This window comes from Diceros bicornis, chromosome 12 (genome assembly GCF_020826845.1).
Source record: "Diceros bicornis minor isolate mBicDic1 chromosome 12, mDicBic1.mat.cur, whole genome shotgun sequence".
In the NCBI taxonomy this organism is placed as follows: Eukaryota; Metazoa; Chordata; class Mammalia; order Perissodactyla; family Rhinocerotidae; genus Diceros; species Diceros bicornis.
The window spans coordinates 55,784,794-55,809,123 of record NC_080751.1 but is presented as its reverse complement, the minus strand read 5'-3'; the positions used below and the strand labels follow the sequence as shown (position 1 = coordinate 55,809,123).

The 24,330-nt window shown below is 47.4% G+C and overlaps 1 protein-coding gene across 3 annotated transcripts in view; it reads left to right on the top strand.

Moving 5' to 3' along the window:
* Positions 1–23,119, top strand: part of MAPRE3 (microtubule associated protein RP/EB family member 3) — a 51,748-nt gene extending 28,629 nt beyond the window's left edge. Inside the window, exons 2-8 of one of the 3 annotated variants that reach the window (XM_058551611.1) lie at positions 5,893–6,005; positions 18,374–18,501; positions 19,169–19,314; positions 19,938–20,094; positions 21,453–21,607; positions 21,735–21,887; positions 22,162–23,119. In XM_058551611.1, the coding sequence (XP_058407594.1) occupies positions 18,381–18,501; positions 19,169–19,314; positions 19,938–20,094; positions 21,453–21,607; positions 21,735–21,887; positions 22,162–22,230 (801 nt within the window). In that variant the 5' untranslated portion in view covers positions 5,893–6,005; positions 18,374–18,380 and the 3' untranslated portion in view covers positions 22,231–23,119. Of the gene's footprint in view, positions 1–5,892; positions 6,006–18,373; positions 18,502–19,168; positions 19,315–19,937; positions 20,140–21,452; positions 21,608–21,734; positions 21,888–22,161 lie in introns of all 3 variants that reach the window. The other 2 variants (XM_058551610.1, XM_058551612.1) reach the window with 2 other exon arrangements.
* The last annotated feature ends 1,211 nt before the right edge of the window (positions 23,120–24,330 follow it).

Sequence of the window (24,330 nt, the reverse complement as noted above, 5' to 3'; positions counted from 1 at the left end):
GTTGCTGTGTGTGGGACGAGGCCTCAGCATGGCCAGAGAAGTGGTGCGTCAGTGCACGCCCGGGATCCGAACCCGGGCCACCAGTAGCGGAGTGCGTGCACCCAACCGCTAAGCCACAGGGCCGGCCCCCCATCTTCTTGGTCCAATCATCAATTGAGGGACATTTAGGTTGCTTCCACTTCTTGGCTATAGTGAATAAGGCTGCAATGAACATAGGGGTGCATAAGCCTCTTTGGATTGTTGATTTCAGGTTCGTTGGATAGGTTCCCAGTAATGGGATAGCTGGATCATAGGGTATTTCTATTTTTAATTCTTTGAGGAATCTCCATACCGTTTTCCATAGAGGCTGCACCAGTTTGCATTCCCACCAGCTGTGTATGAGGGTTCCTGTTTCTCCACATCCTCTCCAACATTTGTTGTTTTTTGTCTTGGTGGTTATAGCCATTCTAACGGGCGTGAGGTGATATCTTAGTGTTGTTTTGATTTGCATTTCCCTGATAATTAGTGACGTTGAACATCTTTTCATTTGCCTGTTGGCCATCTGTATATCTTCTTTGGAGAAGTGCACAAGAACTTAATTTTTAAGATGCAAGTAGCACATTGCCGCTTATCTATATGGATAGCTGATTTTACACATAAGTGTGTGTGTTTAGGTCGGTATTGTGCTTTATCCAGATAACAAAACAGTAAAAAAATGTACTTCAGTAATACGAAGCAACCATTTTCCAGGAGTGTACCATGAAACAGGTGTTATGGAAGGTTCTTAGGGGTTGAAAGACGTAGTCTCCACTCCAGGAGCTCACTGCTGAGCAAGGGAGAGCAGCCCGTGAACAAATAAGTACAATCAGGCTCGTGTGGAATATGACAGACGTGCGGGTACAGGGCTGTGGAGGCCCATCGTGTCTAGATGAGGCAGGAGGGAATGGAAAAAGGAATGAGGGAGGAAGAGAAAGGAGAAGAGTGAAAGATTTACAAACAGGGAGGAAAAAGAGTGAGGAATAGCAGAGATAAGTACAAGAAAAATAACTTACCCTTCGTTACACTCTATAATGCATAAGTACTTTCAGTTAGGTTCTCTCATTTGATTCTGCAAGAAGCTTAGGAGAGAGCAAGAAATGAGGGACAGGGAGGAGAAGATGAGAAGCGAGACCCACAGTGAAGAGGAGAGAGAGATGCACTAGGAAGAGCTCAGAGCCCCCTGTGACCCCCTGGGCCATCCCAGAGGACAGCACCCTGCTGGTGGACGTGGACCTCAGCAGGCCTGATTAGAAGCTAGTGCGGACCTTTTAAAACCAGAGAAACTAGCAAGGGTAGGCTGGAACCGCCACTTCAGGGAAGTCTGAACCACCAGACGAAGAGCAACAGAAGCCTTACAGTGGTTATTTTGGTAACTAGCGTCAAGGACTTCTTGCTCTCTGACCACAAGCTTTCTCCATTACTTCTCTACCCTGTTATATTGTTTTTTAACATATTTTATTGTTTTTTTTTCTTGTCACAAAAGTTATACATGTTCATTGTAAAAAATTTAGAGAATCCAGTAAACCCAAAGAAGAAGCTCAAAATCTCCTATAACCCTACCATCAGACAGAACCACAATTATTATTTTAGAATACGTATGCCTTTACATTATTCTTCTATGCCTATTGATATATTTTTGCTCTGTAATATTTTTCTCCATGAAATATGTTGTAAACATATTTCCATGTCTTTATCAGTTGAAATTGTGTTTTGGCACAAGTAACAGCAAACCGTAATAACAACCAGCAGTGTTAGTTAACAGCAAACCCTAACCCAAACTAATACTGGCTGAAACAAATAATAGGGGTTATTTTTCTCACATGACAGGAGTCTAGAATTGGGAGGTGCAGGCTGGTAAAACAGCTCAAGGACGTCATCAAGGACACTCTAGCTCCTTAGCCTATTGACCGTTACCTGTTGTCTCAAGGTGGCTCTTAGCTGTAAGAGAGGCTGGGAAGCAAGTATTTCGTTTTTCTGGCCTCTCTAGTGGAGACAGGCAGGGGAGAAGGGTGTTGGGAACAGGTGCTGAGTCAGCCAGCCAGTGGTGCCAAAGAGTCATTACATATTCTTCTATCATATTGCTCTCTTAAGCAGCTGCAGAGTTTAGATGTACCATGATTTATTTAACTGTTTGTTATTGTTGATCATTTCAGTTGTTTCCAGCTTTTCATTATTATAAATATGCTTGTGTCTAAAGTTTTATACATACCCATAATTATTGCTTTAGCATAAAATTTCTAGAAGTAGAATTAAGATCAAAGAGTATATAAAATGTAAAGGTTTTTAATCTTTCTTTCTTTCTTTTTTTTTTTTTTTTACCAAATTGCCCTCCAAAAATATTGTGCTAAATTATTCTCACCAACCATCTTTAAAAGAGTACATTTCCTGGACTCGCAACAACAGGATTTGTTTGCTTGTTTTTTTGTCACTAAGCTATTATCCTATGACCATTATGCGGATTTAACTTTGTACTAGCCCTGACCAGATGCTGAAGTACCCAGCAGCCTCTGGGAGCCCAGAGCGAGGACCCTGGGAACCTCAGGCAGCCCCACTCTTCTCCGTGGCCACCTGGAGGTGCCAATCTGTAGGTGTCGTGTCTCCCAGGTGTCTGGTGGGGTCGTCGTCCTGACAGGCAGTGCAGGGGACTTGTGAGGTTTCTGGTGAGCACGTACCTCACTCCTCTATCCTTATTTTGAAAGTCCTCTCTGCCACTGTGGAGTCATCATTTGTCCCATATTAGTCCTAATTCAAGGCCATCCTGGCTTGTCTGGGATTGAAGTACACCTGGGATCTGGCCCCTTTTGAAACAGCCCTCCCACATCCTCGCAGTTTACTCTGACCTGATGTGCCTGAGTGAGGTAGCCTTACAGGTCTGCCTCACCGTCTGTAACAGAGAGAAGGCTGAGAAGACAGTACCGGTAGATTCAGGGGGGTTTTTAATCATATTAAGCTGCTTTTGCAACATGCTGCAATTTCCCGGGGAGATGGTCAAAAGAGTATCCCTAGGCATCACTACCCTGTGAAATAGTTATTAATTAGTCAGCAGTTAGCCACTATGTACCATCCTTCTCATCAAACAAGGATTCATCCATGGATGAGAGGAGGATTCCTCTGGCTAAATCGTCTCTATGCACATAGTAGGTGCTTAAATATTCATGTGTGTAGGCATATATTCATGTGTGAACAAATGAGTGAATGATGAATCTAAGCAAGACTGTGCTCAGTGCAGGAACATAGGCCAAATCCCAGTACCACACCATGACCCCTCTAAGAAAAAGAAAATTCCAGAATTCTGATTCCAGGAAGGAAATAATAAGGATTCTATTTTAGTGGTCCCTTCAGGACCTTACCCTGACCTCCAGAGAGGCGACACCCAAAGTGAGAAGCACCATCTTAAGGAGACTGACTTCTCTGTGAGCTTTTCTTATACGGCATGGTTTGAAGCTACTGTCAGTTATTACTGCCACGAGGGAAAGGAAAGGAAGAGATACTAAAATTTATGAAGCACCTATTGTGAATCCAGCTACAGCCAGGATTGTAATACGGTGGCCAGTCCCTACTGTCAAACGTCCAGCCCAGGGCCTCTCCCCAGGTCCCTCAGTTTTCCCCACTACAGAATGCTGCTTCAGTAAGATACCCACAAAATAAACCCCACACACAACTCACTGTATTTGACAATATTACAGTCCCCCATCACCTTATTCCTATCTAATTACGTTGTTACTGGCTCTGTCAAAGACTTAAAAATTCTGACTGTCAGAATTGCATTACCAACCTCTGACCAATAACCATAACTGACTGGATTGACTAACATGGGGTTCTGTGTGGGCGCCCCGCTCAGGTTAGCTTTAACCTTCACGACAGTCCAGCAGTATGGGTATTTAAAAATTATTAGTAAAGTTGATCATTTTTCATGTGTTTGTTAGTCATTTGCACTTCTTCCATGAAGTGTCTGTTCAGAGCATCTGTGTTTTGGGTGTCCATGAACCACACACATTGTGATGTCCAAAAGGCATTTCTATTTTACAATAAGAAACCGAGGCCTGGAGAGGCTGCCTTTGCCCAGAGCCCAGAAGATCATGAGAGGCAGAGCTGGAATTGGGTTCTTTGTAGTTTTTTTTTTTTTTAAGGTTTTATTTATTTATTTTTCTCCCCAAAGCCCCAGTAGATAGTTGTATGTCATAGCTGCACATCCTTCCAGTTGCTGTGTGTGGGACGCAGCCTCAGCAAGGTCGGAGAAGCGGTGCATCGGTGCGCGCCCGGGATCCGAACCCGGGCCGCCAGCAGCGGAGCGTGCGCACTCAACCACCAAGCCACGGGGCCGGCCCTTTTTGTAGTCTTTTTCACCACCGTTTTTGTGCACTATGCTGCCTGTCCATATGCCACTATATTTCCTAGGAAATATACCATAAGTCTACCATTTTGGTAGTGCAATTAAAGTTTTCCTTTTTACTTCTCCTAATTTCCTTTTAATTTCCTTTTTAATTCAGCAGAATCTTGGGAAACTCTAAGTCATTTTCCCTTTCTTAACCCTTTTCCCCCATTTTCTAGGCAAAAATATGAGAGAGAGGTATCTTGGGTAATGTCTAGCCTCATCATGGTTCCCTGGTGATGTGCATTTTCTCCATTGTTACCAAACTTCCACGTTTTCCATCTCAAAATACATTTTATCATAGCTGGAGTATGCTAACATCATTTTGCTTTCTTTTTATAATTACCTTAGGTGAATCTTCAAAATCTTCATATAAGGACATTTTCTAGTATCTCATGCTTAGAATTAATTACATGGAATATCAGAATTTAGTGAAAAAGTAGCTGCCACAGATATGTCTGGGGTCAGTACAAATTCATCCCATGATACTGGATCTTCAGTAGAAGGTGTGAATAGTGAGAATTTATCATCAGGATTTCCAGATGTTTATTAGACAAGACCACATGGATGACTTGTGGGTTCCTCACTCTACAGCCCAAAACGGTTCACAGAAGAATAAATTTATGTGGGTAATAAAAATGGAAATAATGTTCTCTCTCACTAGTAGTCAAAGCAGCATTATTTAAAAGAACAAAAAAAATTGGTTTTGGTTAAATCAACATGTTTTAAAAAATAATAACACTCTGTGTTGGTGAGAGTGTGTTGAAATGAGCACTCAAACTTTTGGAAGAAAAATAAAAGCTTTTTGGAAAGCTGTTAGGTCTTAAAAAACATGTCATGCTCTTTAACACAGTAATTCCCTACCCAAGGAGATAGTATTATATTTAGACAAAAATTGAATATTTGAAGATATTAATTCCAGCACCATCTAAATATCAAAAATGTCCAACAATTGGAGAATGATTTAATAATAGCATGGAATATTACTCCCCATTAAATATGATGTTTACTGTTATCCTTACCCATTCTTTGAGGTGTGTACAGTATGATATTAAGTGAGCTCCTGATCTTTACCTCACCCTCAAACCTGCTCCTCTGGTAGTTTTCTCCATCCTTCCAAGGGCTTGAGCCAGAAACCTTGGGGTCATCCTTGACCTCTCTCTTTCACATCCCACAACCATTCAGTTCCACCTTCAGTAGGATTTTCCCTACTTTCCAGGCTTCTTGTAAAGCATGAACTGAAAAGGCTTAAGGAGAAAAGAAAGCAACCCTGACTCCCCTTGAGTGGCTAGGGTTTTGGTTCTTAAATCAAGGCCCAGTTTTTCTCCTTCTTGAATCTCTTTCCTAGAGCTGAAACCAATGGGCCAAAATAACCTCATTGAGAACACGGCATCTGAAAGTAGGGTAGCAGGATTCAGAGTGTTACTGCAGTGAATATACGTGGAGGAGAAAGGACTTCACGGTGGTAAGCCTACTTACTGAGAAATGTTGTGTATTTTCAGTGAGCTGCAAATATTGTACACCATGAAGGACCATCAAATTTAAAGGAAGCCCTAAAACCAAGTGTGCAGAAGCCTCCACTAGCTTAGCTGCTGGGCTATTGCCATTAGGAGAGGTGAGTAGGCTTTGCCACAGGTCAAGAGAGACTGCAGTATACTGTTGATGTCTGATGATTCCCATGAAGTTGAGTCATATCACCAAAGGTTTTTCCAGATCTCACATGTACAATAGATAGAAAGGTTTGTGATAATTAGGTAAGCCCCAAGTGGGAGGTTGTTGAAGGGCTAATTTAACTCCCAAAAGATTCCTAAGGAAGAAGTTTGCATACTGAGGACTTGGTTAAGTTATAAGTGTGACAATTTCAGAAAAGTTGGAAAGCTTTTTTGTTTCATTTTGTTTTGTTTTGGTGAGGAAGATTAGCCCTGAGCTAACATCTGTTGCCAATCTTCCTCTTTTTGCTAAGGAAGATTGTCCCTGAGCTAACATCTGTCCCAGTCTTCCTCTATTTTGTATGTGGGATGCCGCCACAGCATGGCTTGATGAGTGGTGTGTAGGTCTGCGCCTGGGATCCGAATCTGTGAACCCCTGGCAATCTGAACCTACGAACCCCAAGCTGTTGAAGCGGAGCGTGCTAACTTAACCACTACACCACCAGGCCAGCCCGGCTGGAAAGTTTTGATTGGCTTATAGTCTGTCAGAAATAAAGGATTTACCACCTTGGGATAAAACATGTCCTGGATGATGAACTTTACTTTGACAAAATTGTAACTTCTCTTTGAAAACCTTGTGTCCTTTCTGAAAGAAAACAATAGATAGCTGGAATCAGTCTTAGAGCTTACCTGTCTCTAGAACACAACAAAAGGTCTTCCACATGAATAATCACAGGGAAATTTGAGGTCCTTGAGGTTGTGGTTAAGGACTTTTATTATAAAAAGTAGGGTGGGCCTCAGTAAAGCTTTGGGGCATAACAGTCCAGTATATGTTGATTTTCCCAGAAGAAGGCAAATAAATATCGACTATTTTGATCTAAAGGAACACTAAAGAAAGCAGAACATATATCTACAACTGTAAAATATGCAGCCTCAGGAGGCACTAGAGATAAAAGAGTATTTGGTTCTGGTCAGGGAATGACTATTCTATTTATGGCCCCAAGGTCCCGGGTAAATCTATATTTAGATGGGTGGAGACCCATTGGGTTTTTTGACTGGGAGGGTAGGGGTCTTACAAGGACTGTTCAAGGTGTGCTGAGTCCTTTCTCTATTACGCTTTTGTCGATTTATTTTAGTCCTTCTTTGGCTTTAAGAAGGTATTGTGCAAGTTTGGGTAGAAATTTAGACAGGTCATTCTGAACCTTAATGTATTCAGCTCCAATAATCCTGCAAACAATTGAATGTTTGAAACTTTGTCTCCTTTTTGTTCTAAAGTGCTTCTCAATTTTGTTCATATTGAAGGCTCCCCACACTGGCCACTATAGTTCTGAATTATCGTTGGTGAAATTGTACCATCTAGAAAAATAAGTTCACAAATTGGGGTTATAGTAATATAGTAATGCATTATAGTAAATGCATGTAAGAAGCAGGAGTCTGGCCTGGAGGGGCACAGACTTAGGTTTAGACTGAGACAAACCCATAATTTTGAGAATAGTCAGTCCAAAGAGTTGCTCGTGCACCTGGGTCTCAGCCTATCTGCCAAACCTAATGCCTTGGCCTTCCAACTGTAGACCCCAACCAGATTTGTAGTTCCAGAGGACAGAAGAGTATGGAGAGATCTCTCCCAGAGCCAGACTTTCATGGACAAAGCAAGAGAAGCCTGAGGAAAGTTCTCATAGGGTTTTTGTAATTGCCAAAAACTGGAAACAACTCAGATGTCCCTCAATGGGTGAATGGATAAATTGTGGTACATCCATACTTGTACTGTTGTTTGGAATACTACTCAGCAATAAAAAAGAACTATTAATCCATGCAACAACTTGGATGGAATTCAAAAGCATTATGTTGAGGGGAAAAAAAAAGCCAATTTCAAAAGGTTACTGTATGGTTCCATTTATATAACGTTCTTAAGATTACAGAGTTATAGTGATGGAAAACAGACCTGTGGTTGCCAGGGGTTAGAGTTGGGGGAGGGCATGGCTACAAAGGGGTAGCACGAGGGAGCTTCTTTGAGGTTACAGAATAGTTCTGTGTCCTAGTAGGGTGGTGACTACATGAATCGATAGATGTGATAAAATTTCATAGACTTTAAAAAAGAGTGCATGTAAAAACTGATGAACTTCAAATAAGGTCTGTAGCTTCGTTAATAATGTACCAATTTCAATTTCCTGGCCTTAACAATTGTTATGTAAGATGTTATTGGGGAAGCTGGATGAGGATACATGGGAATTTTTTGTCCTATTTTGCAATTGTGAGTATAAAATTATTTCAAAATAAAGAGTTTACAAAAATTTGGAGGGGCACTGATTTCTGCAAGCAGCACTTGGGAATCTCTTGAATTTTTACTAGAAAAGGTAATATAAAGCCTCAAGAATTATAAATTTAATGCAGTTTCTAAGCATTGTAATTTCATTTGCTGTAATTTTCATTTGGAAATTATGCTCAGTTGTTTTAACCATAGTATTATTACAAATATGTTTATGTTCATACAAATATATTGTATATATGAAAAAAAAATCCCTCGGTGAGTTTCCCCCAGGATGAAATAACTCCTAACCTCCTTACAGAGCTCCTGGTGCGTGGCTTCTGTCTACCTTTTTAGCCACGTCTCCTTCTGCCCCCAACATGCATTCTGAGGTGAACTATTTATAATCTTCGCCCTCCTCCCAGTCCATCATTCCTCTTTCCTGTTGGCTCTTATTTGGTTGATGAGCTTCTCTTTCAAGACCCAACTCAAACTCTGCTTCCTCTACAAAGCCTTCCCTGACCCAGGAAGCAGAGTCCCTCCAATGGCACGCCATTCCTGCATCTGGAGGTTGTAGTGTAATGTGTTGCCCTTTGGTTATTTTGTTCACTTGTCTGGTTCCCACCCTAGTCTGTGAATTCCTCGAGGGCCCACACTGGGTCCCATTCCTTCCTAAAGGCCCCATACCTGGCTCAGTGCCTGGAATACACCATAAATGGTGATAAGCGAGTGAGTGAATCTGAGGCTCTGGACAGTCCTTAGTAATAAATTTTGTTTATTCTGCCCTGCCTTAATAGAGTAATTTTGAACAAAACTAAAGATCAAAAGGGGTTTTGATTAACCACAGTTAAACAGAATAGTAAATTAATATTTAAAACATTTTCCAAACATTCAACTTACTTGAGACTTTATTATATGTAAAATTGTTGCCATTCTTTCTTTTCATTCATGACGCAGTGTTGTAAGAAGCTTTAGAAAACCTGTGAGGTTGCTCTCGTGAGCCTCCTTGGACAGATAAGAACGTAGGCATAAGATATGGATTCTGAAGGAGGACGAGGTGGGATATCAAGATAACACAAACCTACATGAAATCTGTATATCGCTTCAAAATTTTACTAAAAGAAATAAGGTGTTCTCCACCTTGCAAGCGGTTGCTCTCTAGTGTACCTGCCATGCTGCAACAGAGCATAAATGGCCTTGATGACAAACTCTCCTGATTTCCCCCCTAATCATCCTCTCATGGGCAGATATGATCTGGGACTCCATAATTGTCTGCAGGTCGAGCTTCTGTCCTCACACTCCAACAAAATGACTCAGAGTTTCATCATTTCTTCTTGCACAAGCTAATGACCGTTTCTCCATCCAAGGTCTGGTAACTTCATTAAACAGGGCAGATAACCTCCTCCTTGAAACTGGTCCCTCCCTTGGCTCCTGAGACACCACCTACCTCTCCTACCTCCTCTCTTGATCGAGTCCCCTAACATTCCTCTAAGATTTAATCATTGTTCTTATGCTCATTTTTAAAAATAAAAGCAATAATAAACATGTTTCATGTCCCAAATTTCCCCGTTTTCTCTTTCTGCTTTCTGACATCCTGTAATCCTTAAAGGCCCAAATTAGGTGCCCTCTTCCCCCAGAAACCATCTAACTGCTGAGCCCCCACTCATCCTTTTATCCTCTCCTGGAGCTCTTAAAAGCCAAATGTACTTTCACTATTTAGTACTTCACATATTCTGATTTGTGGGATCCCCTGTTGTTTTAGGAATTACTCTTATTTCTTCAACCAGAGGCTCCTTAAGGACAAGACCCATGCCTTAAAATGATCCCGTGTCCTCATGGTGCCTCGTGGAGTGTTTAGCACATTGTGTCAGTGGTCAGTAAACTTGCTGATTGAGATCAAGGCAATGTTGCAGTAGCTTGGAAAGAAAAATATAAAGAAGAAAACCTTTGAAATTTCCTTTCCCTTCTCCTAATGCTGTATTATATACATGAAAAAAAATCCCTTGGTGAGTTTCCCCCAAGTTGAAATAACTCCTAACCTCCTACAGAGCTCCTGGTGTATAGCCTCTGTCTACCTTTTTAACCACATCTCCTTCTGCCCCCAACGTGCATTCTGGGGTGAACTGTTTGTAATCCTCACTCTCCTCCCAGTCCTTCCAGGGGCCTATATCAGAGAAAGTCATCATGCACTAGTGCTGTGCAAAATCAAGTCACTCTTGGGCCGGCCCCATGGCTTAGCGGTTAAGTGCACGTGCTCCGCTGCTGGCAGCCCGGATCCTGGGCTCGCACCGACGCACCACTTCTCCGGCCACGCTGAGGCCGCATCCCACATACAGCAGCTAGAAGGATGTGCAGCTATGACATACAACTATCTACTGGGGCTTTGAGGGGGGAAAAAATAATAATAATAATTATAAAAAAAAAAAATCAAGTCACTCTTCCTGCCACAGTGTGGTGGTGTGGAAAGAGCACAGGATAGCATGGATTGCTCAGCTCCCAAAGGCAGTGTGATGAACCTCTGCTTCCCACAGACGGGTCCTTCATTAACCTCACAACAACCCCATGCTCAATAGTATCGTCATTCTGATTCTTTAGACATGAAAACTGAGGCTTGGATACCTCACACTGCTTCCTCAAAGTCTCACAGGCAGTAAGAGCAGCCATCCACATCTTCGGCCATTAAACCTCGCTTCACCACACCGCACAGCTTCCAGCAGTCTGCTGCTGGTAGCCGTGATTGATGCGTGGCTCCCATCATGGAAGTTTATTGGCTTAAAAAGTAGATGTTTGAGGAACTTAAAAATCTCCAGTGGAGAATCTTTAGAAAGAAAGGTTTACCTTCCTATCTGCCCACCTAGATGCATCCTACTAAAATGGATTAATTTTAGCATGTGAGGAGTTCTGTTTACTCCCCTCCTGGGTTTCTTTTAACCTTTTAGTTATGGTCAGACAGAGCAGTCTGGCCAGAACTCCCTGAGGAGCTCCTTCCCTGGACAGCAGCTGCAAACGTATGGCAGCATTATCTAGACCAGCCTGGGGAAAGCCTCTTTAAGAGTTCAGATCGTTGTTCAGCAGGATCTGTCCAGGACTCCAGTGGCTGGGACCTCAGCAGGATTCAGGATCTTAGGGAAGAGCTACATGACTTAAAAGTGTTGAGAACAGAATTCTGGGGAAGAAGCTTCAGTCCCTACCTGAACCTACACCATCCAGATCCCTGTCCTGGATCTGCTGGCATGGGTGCGTGCTGGTTCCCCGCCAGCCCCACCACTCCACCTGCCCCATCTCTACCTTTGACTGATTCAGCTTTGAGAGGCTGAGCCTCCCTATGAGGCAGCTCCTTGCTCAGCCATGAGCAGAAGGTGATTGGCTGGTGCTGCCAGGGCTTTGTGACCCGCCAGCAGGACTCCTCCCGTCCCTCACAACCCTTCATCCCTGCCTGCACATATTGCCTCATGCAACCCCAGAATAACCTGGATATGTGATGCAAGGGGTCAAGGGGTAGCAATTTTGCAGATTTTCCAAACAGGTGACTTCAGCCCCCCTGGGCCTGGGCAGGAAGGGGCAGCCCAGTGACAATGGGCATAGCCTCACGTCAGGAACAGGAACGTTTTGGCAGGCTCCGCAGAGTTCTCTCTCCTCTGATCCCACAGCATCTGTTCCAGTTTTCCTGGCCGGTAGGATGGCATCTACAAAGCAGAATACAGTCATGTGTCGCTTAATGATGGAGATACATTCTGAGAAATGCAGCATTAGGTGTTTCTGTCATTGTGCAAACATTATAGAGTGTACTTACACAAACCTAGATGGTATAGCCTACTATACCTCTAGGCTATGTGGTGCTACTCTTATGAGACCACCATCATATATGCGGTCTGTTGTTGACTGAAACGTCATTATGCAGTGCATGACTGTATATGGGAAATCTGGAGTTGGGGAGGGACCGTGGTTGGAGGCCCAGCTTCAGAAAGCCCAGATGGCTGTTCCCAGCAGAAGGGGCAGAGAAAGCACAGTTTTGTAGTCTGTCTCCCTCCTGCACTGGTTTCTAGGAGACCTGAAGCTGGATGTGATGTGTGTTGGACACCTCTTCTCAAACAAGTGCCCTTGGATTCTTGATATCTGCCCCAGTAACGCTGATAACACTTACCAGATACTTACTGTGTGCCAGGCTCTGCTCAGCACTCTGTATACATGGCTCACTTAATCCTCATAACAGCTCTATGAGGTGGGGACTGCTACTGTTCCCATTTTATAGATGAGGAAACTGAGGCCTGAAGTCAAACAGCTAGGAAATGGTAGAACCAGGATTCAAACCCAAGTGGTCTGACTGGAGATCCATAGTCTTAAAGCAGCACCTTTTTGGAGCCTGCTGGAGCAGACCCAATACCCACTGCAGGCCTGAAAGACCTGATGTGTCTTTGATAGCAATGATGGGCAGAGGGTAGAAGCCTGGGAACTGCAGGGGGTTCTTCTAGGGATCAGAGAATTAGAGAAGACTGGAGACCCTTGAATTATCTTCAAAACATATATATGGAAGATAGATTTCCACTGAAGACTTAAAAACAAAAAGCCAAAATTAGATTCAGGCTGGTAATAAGGTTTTTAAATATTAAAATGTGAGATTTCAGGGGCCGACCCGGTGGCACAAGCAGTTAAGTGCACGCGCTTCGCTGCGGCAGCCCGGGGTTCGCCGGTTTGGATCCCGGGCATGCACCGACACACCGCATGTTAAGCCATGCTGTGGCGGTGTCCCATATAAAGTAGAGGAAGATGGGCACAGATGTTGGCCCAGGGCCAGTCTTCCTCAGCAAAAAAAAAAAGAGGAGGATTGGCATTGGATGTTAGCTCAGGGCTGGTCTTCCTCACAAAAAATAAAAATAAAAAAATGTGAAGTTTCAGAGTTATGCAGACTTATTTATGATTTAGGAATATAATTGCCTAGATCTAAGTGCAGTCCTAGGTATCTGGGAAGGAACTGGATGGTCTCTGGAAACTCTTCTGACCATGGCATGTTGAGATGTGGTCATAATGACCATTTTCAAGGCCTCAGGCTGCAGCATGACCATCAGCTCTACCTCTCCTGATGAGAGAGCTGTAACTGCCTTTCCTGTTACCAGTGAATGCACCATGAACCTTATGGTCCTAACTTAGGAAGTGATCTAGCAAAATCACCGGATTAAATCTCCTCAACTTTTCTTTCCCATGACTTCAGAGCTGGTAGCAGGAGTCAAGACCCTGCAGAGCAGTCTTTTCCCAAGGCCATGTCCTCATTCTAATTCTCAAATAGGGTTTCCAGCTGACCTGGAGGGTGACATGCCACAACCCAGTCAGGGGCTGTTTCTCCTGATAGTTACCATGTGCCAAAGATGATGGTAGAAACCTGGGGTCTGGGTTGGGAGACCCCGCTATGGTAGCCCTTGGAACAGAGCCTGCCCACTCTGGGTGGTTGCCTACATTCTCTCAGCGGAGATGAAGCCCCCCTTAGTAATAGATGTGTTAATTTTAAGAGTTTTCTCAGACGATGTCTCTGCTGTAATTGGAGGCGACTGGTCCATTTAGCAAATGCTTTATATACCTCTGCCCCCCAGAAGCTGGACTGGTTTGAGTCTAGGCCTGAGTGAACCCCCAACACAAAAAGTCATCAAAAGTTGGACCCGTTGATGAGTTTAACTTGTGCACTTGGGGGGTTGGTTTGGAGGTTGGTTTAGTTCAGGTCAGAATCTTGGAGCAGACCCAATGCCACAGGCCACTCCAGCTGGTCCAGGTCTTAGAGGACATCCGGGTCAGGAATAAGCACTCCACTCAACCCCCTGCCTTGACATCATGAGCTTTTGACCAAACCAGGCTTCCTCTTTGGGGAACCAGATCAAAGTTTGGGGCTTTCCTTTTCTAAATTGAGCTAGAGAGAGGGGGATTTGGGAATGGGGGAACCATTTAGCGGAGTCTTTGCTCAGGACCTGGGTGCCACCTGCTGGCCATAATTTAATTGTATTTACAGGGCCAAATCTACAAGAGGAAAATTAAAAGAAGGGCATCCTGCCCTACCATCGATGAGGGATAAGGGAACTAGGAGGCTGGTTTCTTTGTGACCCTCTGGCAAGTGTGACAGAGAATCCTTGCAGAGACTCCTGGGTGCCTTGGATGAGTCCTCCTGAGCCAAAATGGACCCCAACTGAGGCAGAAAGTAGCATCACCTGAAGAACCTGAGCCAATCCTGAGTGGAGACAAGGGCTCTGTCCCTAGTATCAGATGAGGACTGTGTTCTAATTCCTGACTGTGCACCACAATCGCCTGCAGTGGTTTTCTAAATTACATATATAATATATGTGTGTGTATATGTGTGTGTATGACTGTATATAACGCACTGTATATATTCTATACAGTGCGTTATATATTGTATAGAGTGTATTATGTGTATAGTTATACACATACACACATGGACACGTGTTTGGGCTTCACTCCAGCCTGTTGGAAGGTCTCTGCAGCAGAATCTGATGCGCTCTCCTAGTAAAGAACCTCTGGAGTGCACGGAGCAGGCCCGAACCTTCAGCACTTCTCCTGTGGAACCCCAGGAAGGCTGCTCTCAGGCTGAAAGGCTCTTGAAGCTCAAATGATTTCAGTCAAAAACTGGAGGAGTGGTTTAGACTAGGACCAATGCCTCTGCTTTTCTTCAGTAATCATCCCCTGAAACTCATGCACAGTAAACAGAAAAAAAAAACCCTAACGTGGCTCAGGAACTCCCAGGGCCAAGCTAAGACCACCCTACACCTCTGAGAACCAGCCCAGACCAGCCCAGACCCTCTGAGGCCTAGCAGAGCACAGAGCCGCAGCCAGCTGGCCAGGAATCACCCTGCCCAGGGGCCTGGAGACAGAGGGCCCCACGGCCTCAGGGAGAAATGAGTCCTGAGCCTGTGGAAGGCCAGTGACCAGAATAGCTTGTACTCTGTACTCAGCTCCCAGCAGTCCTCTGCAGACCCCTGAGGCCTGGCAGGGTCTGCCCACTCATATTGGGGCCATTGGAATCCTCCTCTCTCTAACTCCGCTGCTCTCTCTTTCCTGACTGCCTGTGGCACTTACTGTTTTCATCACACTTCTGGGCATTTGGTTATACTCTTCTCCTGTGTGTTTGTCTCCCCAATAAGACTATAAACTCCTTGAGGACAGGGGCAAATCTTTTATATTTCTCATAGTCTCTAACAAAATAAATACTCTTCAAAATGCAGTGCACTTTCCTTGACCCTGCCCGTTCTGCCTCTTTATCAAGTTTGGTGTCCATCTACTCCCGTCCACTTCTACTGATGCTACTTTAGGTGAGTTCCCTGGAAACTCTGAAGCACTCCCCTAACTCCTGTCTCTGCAATTATTGTTCACTGAGAATTGGTCTGGAACCAAAGGTGAATGCAACATCCTTGGCCATTGAGGATCTTACAGTCAGGTGGGAGGGACAGACGCATAGGTGATTTCAAGAAAATGTGATCAATGCCATGATTGAGTATGCTCAGGGTGCTGTAGAAACACAGAGGAGGGGCATGTCTCCCTGTGCAGGGGTTCAGAGAAAGTTTCCTGGAGGAGATGCTGCTAAAGCTGAGTCATAGAGGTTGAGGTGGAGGGGTCCAGGCCAGAAGGTGATGAAAGATGATTCAGAAAGAGGAGAGGATGTGAGGAGGTGTCACTCAGTCATTTAACAAATTTGCTGAATACCTTGCCTGTGACAGGCCTGGAAATACTACTCCTGGCTTCAAGGTGCTTGCTGAAAAGGGAAGCAGGCAGTTAAATAAGTCCAGTGGCTAGTGCAAGGGTCAGATTACAAGGCAGAGGGTTCAAAACCATTATGTAAGAGGAGGCTCAAGTGCAATCAAAATTATCCTCAGAAATCTCTGGAATTGCCAGCTCCTGAGTCCTTAGAAGCTCCCAAGACAATAATTTTTGTTTCTCTTGGCTTTTTTGCCTAGCCTCCCTTTCCTTGGGCAATGAAGGACAAGGTCTATTTTTAAAAGGAGGAAGGACTAGGAATAAACAAGAGGATTTCTCTCTCCATTTTTCTCAAAAACTTCATTGAAGTTAAGCATGTATCCAATGAGGTTCCATTATATATACGTGGAGTGGGGGGCGTGGGGGAGCACAGCCGAGCGATGCCAGCGGAGCCTCCTCTTTAAAGCAGCTTCTCCAATTTGACTGTGCCTGCAGACCCTCTGGGCATCTTGGTCAAGTGCAAACTCTGACTCAGTAGATCTGGGGTGGGGCTCAAGAATTGGAATTTCTAACCAGTGCTGCTGCTCCAGGGACCACAGTTTGAGAACCACTGGAGTAGAGAATGAGTGGACTTGGGGGTGGGGGCAGCATTCCAGACAGAGGGTGAGTAGGAAGCTGCCCGTGGCTCCCGACTGGGGGCGCAAATGAGAGATAGGGATGGAGAGGTGGGGCCCAGTTAGGAGTTTGGTAAGTGATGGGGAGGGGTCACATTATAAAGGCAGATACCTACAGGGGACAGGGAAGTCGGCTGGGTGTACTTTTTCTTCACAGAGACACTTTGTAGATTAAACCTGGAGAAATATTCTTCAGTCCAGAAATATGCACTCTCATAGTCTCGAAATACATGCTTTTGATTTATCTTCTGTTTCTCCGTTTCTGATAAAGAACTAGTTACAAGAAATACTTCCCTCTTCTCTTAACAGTGCAAGTCAGTGATAAACAGGGGCTGACACTTGGCCTCTGTGTGGGGAGCGGGCAGGGGAAAGAGGCGCTCACACCTGCTGGCCAGAGGGGGGCGCCTCTGCTCAGCTCCAGCCATAGGTTGTTTTGCAGAAACAGGCCCACGGTTGCCAAAAGAAGCCAGAAATCCCAACTTGTTTGTGTGAAACATTCCAACTTTAGAATATTAGGCACTAATTAAAAAATGTTTCCAACACTGTGAGTGCTAAATAATTCAAGTCTGCAAGGCAAATTCAGCCAATGGGTGTCTCATTTATGACTGTTGGCTGAAAGGGCTTTCAGCTGGGGAGTGGTGTGGCCAGGGCTGCTTTTAGATAGATTCTGACCCAGCAGTGTCAAGGATGGACTAGGGGGAGAGAGAGACTGGAGGGTGGAAGGCCTTCTAGGAGGTTTCTGCTAGCCTTGGCCAGAGAGAATGTATGCATAAACTCCGAGGTAGCAGGAGAGGTGGCGGAGAGCAGGGCATATTGGGAAGGTAGAGGTGTAGGACTTGATTATCTAGATATGAGGATGAGGGAGAGTAGGCTGTCTAGGGTGACCCCGCAGGTTTCTAACGTGGGTGATTGGGTGACTGCTGGTGACATTCACTGGGATAATGAATACACGAGCAGAAGCCTGTTTTAAGGGAAGTTTCTGGACAAGCTTGTGGGTCAGCCAGCAGGCCACAGGACTGTGGGGTCTGAAGTCAGAGGAGAGGTGAAGGGTAGTCGGCTTTCTAAAACACAAATCTAGTCAGGTTACTGTCTGCTTAAAATCCTCTAATGGCTTCCCGTTGTCTAAACAGAAAGTCCAGACTCCTCCTCATGGTAAACTAAGCCTTTGGCAGTCTGTCCCCACCTGCTTCATTGCACCACACCCCAACACAAAAGCTGGCTCCCCGGGCTGCTGAACCCCTCAGAGTCCCAGAATCAGCCCTGCCTTTGTTCTTGCTAGTCCTGGGGCCTGCAGTGCCCTCCTACCCCCTCCCTTTGTACATGCTCCTTTCAGGCCCCAGCATCTCTGCTCTGAAGCCTTCGCTGGCCCTATCAAGCAGAAGAGATCACTCCCTTCTTGTGCCATCCTTTAACTTGTATGTGCTGCTTTTACTGCCCTGCCACCCCCTTCCGTGGGGACTTGCCTGTCTATAAACTCCTCAAAGGCAGAGAACACATCTTAGTTAACTTTGTATTGCCAGTTCTTAGCACACGTCCAGCATATGGCAGACACTCATTAAATGTTTAAAGTATGAATCAGTACCCCTTCTCCAGGAGGGTAAACTGTAAGGCTGGGCTGGAGGAAGATGCTTCTCACTTCCCAGGGGTCTTCCCGACGCTCCCCTCCTTACAGCTGCAGAACACACGAGGGCCGGGTGCTCACCTAGCCTTTCTTCCTTCTTTGCAGCTGGGGTATGGCCGTCAATGTGTACTCCACATCTGTGACCAGTGAGAATCTGAGTCGCCATGATATGCTTGCATGGGTCAATGACTCCCTGCACCTCAACTATACCAAGATAGAACAGCTCTGTTCAGGTAGGAGGCTGGGAATGGGGGAAGTGGGCCCTGCTGGAGGGATAGGGAAGGAAAGCGGGAGGCAGAACAGCCACAGCAGAGAATGCAGCTCGTAATTAGGATTAAGGAGGAGAGCTGCAGAGCCCTAAAGTAGTCAATGTTTGGAGTTGAAGTAAGGAATAGGGGTCTCCACGGACTGGAAGAGTAAAAAGTGAAGAGCAGGAGAGGCACAGTGAAGGGCTGCAGGAGGGGAGGGCAGCGTGGTATCAAGAGCTGGGACAGGCAGTGAAGCCACTCTGGGTCCACATCTGAGCTCTTCTTATAGAGCAACCCTGGGCAAGTCACTCCACTTTTCTAGGTCTCAGTTTTCCCATCCATAAAATGGAGATCACATCACCTATCTAACTAGAGTTGCTATTAGGGTTAAATTACGTACATGCAGTGTTTGGTATGGTGCTGGTACATAATTGCAACAATAAATAGTAATTGCTCTAACTTTTGGAAAGGTGGGGAGATTCTGGCCATGTCTATCCTGCAAGTATGACTAGCCCAGACTCTGGGACAAGGAGAGAGAATAGGAGGTGTGGTAGTTTAGTGAGTAGGCCAGCAGAGGGCCTGGGGCAGTGAAGGCGAGCAGCCGAGGCAAGGGAGTGGCCTAGGCCCCCTCAGTCAGCCTGCTTCTCCACAGGGGCAGCCTACTGCCAGTTCATGGACATGCTCTTCCCTGGCTGTGTGCACTTGAGGAAGGTGAAGTTCCAGGCCAAGCTAGAGCACGAATACATCCACAACTTCAAGGTGCTGCAAGCAGCTTTCAAGAAGATGGGTGTTGACAAAGTAGGTGCTTGCGCTCCGGGGGGCCCTGAGGAGCTGTGTGACCCCGGGGGAAGAAGATGGTCTACCAGCCGGGGCAACAGGGGCTGCTGGGGGCATTCCAGCTCTCTTGCCTCTCTCTCCACCCCTCGACTCTCCAGAGGGAATGTTCCCCCAGCTCAAGGCACAGTGGAAAACCCCACACTTGACATCCCTTCCTGACAACATTCCTGTCCCCTCCTCCTCTTTGGACCCTATCCATCCCAGCAATTGAGGCTCAGTATACTGCTCTATATACTGTTTCTTCTCTGAAGGGCCAAGACAAGTCTCTTGGCTCACTCTACTGCCTCGATAGCCCCAGGCCTGTGGTTCCAGCAGTCCCCACCCCACACTCATACAGTGGCACCGAAGGATACCGCCCCACATAATTCCTCTTGTGCCTAGAGGAAAGGACTGTCTCTGAATCCCAGGCGGGGGCCTGGAGCCTCCCCATCCGCTCTGGTGCCATGGGAGGGGGGCCAGGTGGAGAAGGTGGAGGATGCTGTGCCCAGAGCTGGCTTTTCCTAAGAGCAGTGGCCCTCTCACAGAGGAAGACAGCCCCACAGCAGCAGGTGGTTAAAGTTCTCTGCTTATGTGGTCTATTTCAGATAATTCCTGTAGAGAAATTAGTGAAAGGAAAATTCCAAGATAATTTTGAGTTTATTCAGTGGTTTAAGAAATTCTTTGACGCAAACTATGATGGAAAGGATTACAACCCTCTGCTGGCGCGGCAGGGCCAGGACGTAGCGCCACCTCCTAACCCAGGTGATCAGATCTTCAACAAATCCAAGAAACTCATTGGCACAGCAGGTAACGTGCCCGAGCCGGGGGAGGGAGTGTGGGGGGCCGGGCCGGCAGGGCTCTACAGCCAGGAGTGCCCCCTGGGCCACCCGGCCCGGCCCTGCCAGCCTAGAGGAGACTGTTATCACGGAGTTCAGATGACGCCACCTGCTGCCTGCCCAGACCAGGGGGAGTCACAGTGGGGAGGAGAGGGCTCCAAAGATTGCTGTAAGAGGAGAGCCACTGGCACCAGCAAGGTGGCAGCTGGCAGTGGGAGACCCAGGGCACTTCCTTCCATAGCATGAGCTAACTTGTTTGCCTCAAGATGATGGGGCAGCACGTGACATGGTTCCTCCGTCCAGGCCAAGGGCCTGGTGCCAGCACTACACGCCTTTCTTGCCCCCTGCCCACTGGACACCCAGGGACAGGAGTTTGCCAAGCTTGATCATATCTTCCCCCATTCCAAAGGCCCATAGCCCTAAGTCCTCAAGAGATGAGTCTCTGGAAACTAGGTTTTGTCTGGGTTCTAGAAAAGGGAAGGAAGCAGTAGGGCCTTTGGGGGATGAGAGGGTCAGGAAGAAACGGAGAGAGGAGCAGCCCCAGCCCGCATCTGAACCCGTCATAGCAGAGCCCTCCTCTGTTTGCGCTGCTGCCCCACCTGGGCCTGCCTCCATCACCTGCTTGCTTTGCATCAGAAGCAGCCAGCTCTGTCTAGGGAGCTGCAGTAGCTAGAGAACAAGTAGCCACAGCATGCCGGGTGTGTGGGGGAGGAGCTGGAGTCCCTGAGTCAGGCCCAGCAGAGGGCACAGAGCCCATCCCGAGGCAGCGGGCCCAGGAGGATCAGGGGCAGGGGCAGGTTTCTTATGTACCCTCCAGGCCTGAGACTCTGAGGTCACCCACAGGGAGGGTGGCTTTGGCCTGGGGCTTCTGTTAAGAAAGACCCAGCAAGAGCCAGACCTGAGACCCTGCACCAGCTGCTTTTCCTCAGGCTCCAGCTGTCAGTACAGGAGGGCCCCCAACCCCTCCAGCCCCCCTTCCCAAACTTTCCTCTCATCTCTCCCTCAGGCCAGCTCTCCTCCCTCCCCACAGCTCACACTCTCTTTAGTGCCTCTTTAGTGCCTGCTCTCCCAGCCTTGCCAAAGGGCTGCCCAGCTGCTGTGGTGTCACGTGTGGCCATGGCTTGAGGCCTAGATGTAGATGCCCCTTCTGAGTGGGACTGGAGGGGAGGGCAAGAATGTCTGCTTTTCGCATGGGCCTGTCCCCGCAGTTGTCATACTAGGCTGTCTCATGCCACGTGAGCTATGGGCTTACGTGGCCCCATCTGACTTTTCTCCTCTGGGCAGTTCCACAGAGGACGTCCCCCACAGGCCCCAAAAATATGCAGACCTCTGGCCGACTGAGCAACGTGGCCCCACCGTGCATCCTCCGGAAGAATCCTCCATCAGCCCGAAATGGTGGCCATGAGACTGATGCCCAAATTCTTGAACTCAACCAGCAGGTGAGTGGGGTGGACAAGGGTAGCTGAGATAGCCCTGCCACAAAAGCCAGGCCCTTGGGGTGTCAGGGCGGGAAGGGGAGTCTGAGGCAGGGATCTCTGGCTTGATCACCACCTTCTCCCCAAGCAGCTATTGGATTTGAAGCTGACAGTGGATGGGCTGGAGAAGGAACGTGACTTCTACTTCAGCAAACTTCGAGACATTGAGCTCATCTGCCAGGAACATGAAAGCGAGAACAGCCCTGTCATCTCGGGCATCATTGGCATTCTCTATGCCACTGAGGTGAGCTCTGCCTTCACCCCTAATGTCCCATGCTCTCTGGGCCCTCCCCCATTCCAGCCTGGCCCTCAGACCAGAAAGGATAGGACCAGAGGGGCCTCAGAGAACACGGACTGATGAAGAGAGTGAGCTGAAGTCACGAGCCCAAGGTCACATAGAGCCTTAGCAGGGAAAGCAGGACTAGAACTCGGGCCCTTGCTCACATCACCTGTAGATGTCCACACCCTCAGCCTGGCCTGCCTGGCTTACCTCTTCCCTCTCCCTTCCCACCCTCCAGGAAGGATTTGCACCCCCTGAGGACGATGAGATTGAGGAACACCAACAAGAAGACCAGGACGAGTACTGAGGGCGGCTCCAGCCCTGGCTGACTGCACGGCTTCCGTGCCTCCCCACCCCGCTCCCACCCCCACATTATAATCCTTTCCTGACAGCCTGTCGGCCGGGTGCTTTGTGTCAGTGCCGCAGCATTGGGGAACCCGGCAAGCAGGGCTTGGGGGGATGGGGCAGGTGAGCAGGCAGAGGCCCTGTCCTCCTGTGGCACTGGCCCAGTGGGTGGGACCCCTGCCCACTCCCCACCCCTATTTATTTCCGTTGTCTCTATGCTGTGTCAGCCAGCACTTCCCAGGGTGCTGCTGCCACCCGCCCCAGCCAGCCGCCTGCTCCCCTGACAGCCAGCAGCTGTATATTTGACAAAGTCATTGGTATATTTTTACTGACTGGATTTTCCTTGCACTTTACCTGTTCTTTTCCCAGGGCTGACAGCACGGGCTCCAGGGCAGTGTGCCTGGCTTGGCTTCCCTTCCCTGTTGCCGGGGGCCGTGGCAGGACTCACCAATTCTTATTTATTTTGTCTTTTAATTTCCCAATAGTTGAGGGGAAAGCTGATGTCAGGAGAGGGAGAGGGGGACTGAGGAGGGGGGTGCCTTACGCCCCGGTGGTCAGGAAGAGGGAGGGGAGCATGTGAGGGATGAAAATGACCTCCTGACACCAGGCTCACCCACCCTCGGCCCCCCGCCCCCAGCACCGAAGCCAGCACTGCCCCGAGGCCCCCAGCCATTCCCTCTGCAGCTTGGTTCATACCACACAGACTCTGCCTGGACCCTCCAGTACGTCTGCCTCCCATCCGCCCGCCCCCCCAACCCCTGCCCCAACGGGCCACCCAGCCTGCATATGTGTTCACTTTTATTTAAATAAACTTGTGTGGTAAAAGTCCATGCCATGTCTCCCTCAACTGAGCCACAGCCTGGGTCTCAATGCTTTTCTCCTCCTGAGTGTTCCCCTCTCCAGAGGTGATAGCCACGGAGCTCAGCACCATTGCCATCCTCCCTCATGCCCAGGAACCGCCATGCCATGGGCACTTGGCCTCAGAGCCCAGCTCTGGCCTAGCTCCATCTCCCAGCACCGGTGCCGAGGCGCTAAGGGAAGGCAGGAAGCCCCAACCCCCATTCCCCGAGGGGGAACAAAGTTCAGGGCCACAGCTGTGGTGATAGGCAGCCCAGTGAAGTGGCTGTGGGCTAACAGTGGCCTGGCCAAGAGGCAGTTTCAGTCTCCTTTGGGCCACTTAGACTGCATGTTGTCCCCACCCTTCGTCACGGCTCACACACCTCACAGCAGTGATCCAGCTGGGAACAAGGGCTCGTGACAGAGAGAGCTGAGTGGGTTACAAAGAGCACACAGCTCTGAGTGCTTAAGCCCAGGACGGCAGTGTCCGCATGGTTCCTTCTGTAGAAAACAAGCTCTGATGGGAACGGGGAGTCAGGAAGCCTCTCATATCATCCACACAGCCCTGCATTCCTGGGTGTGCCCTGACAAAGAGCCATGATAACCAGCGTCCTCGAAGCCCAACAGGGACCTGGGGTGCTAAAGTGAATATGAGTACCAGGCCCATTGAGACAGCCTTGGCAGTCATCTAGAGCAGCCCCCCAACTTACTGGTGAAGGGACTGAGGCCCACATGTGACATGACTTGCTCAAAGTGGTAAAAACCTGGACTAGAATTCAGACTCCCTGACTCATGGTTCAGCGCTCATCCCCAAAGACCACAGAGAGGTGACCCCCAGAATGTCCCTCTAGTTTCAGGCTACCCCTGGTAGATGTTTCCTTGCCGTTTTGAGTGTGACCCAGATACAGTTGGCATTGTTTTTCTTCTGTGTCCCTGCTCCGTGACCCTCCTTCCAGACCACCACCATTGCTCCAATGACCCCAGATATAAGCCTTAAATGAGCAACTCATGTCTGTTCATTCCTCTTTCACTTCACCTCCTACTTTTGACTCCCACCCCCACATACAGATACTTGTGGCCTTATTCTGTTTTTCTCCTCAAATAAGTTCCTTGCCTGCTTTTATTTATCTTTATGATTTTTAATGCCTATATCTAATTTTAAAAGGCTTTTCCTCCATTATTCCAGGTAGATATCATAAAAGAATAAGGTAGTTGTTCTGTGCTG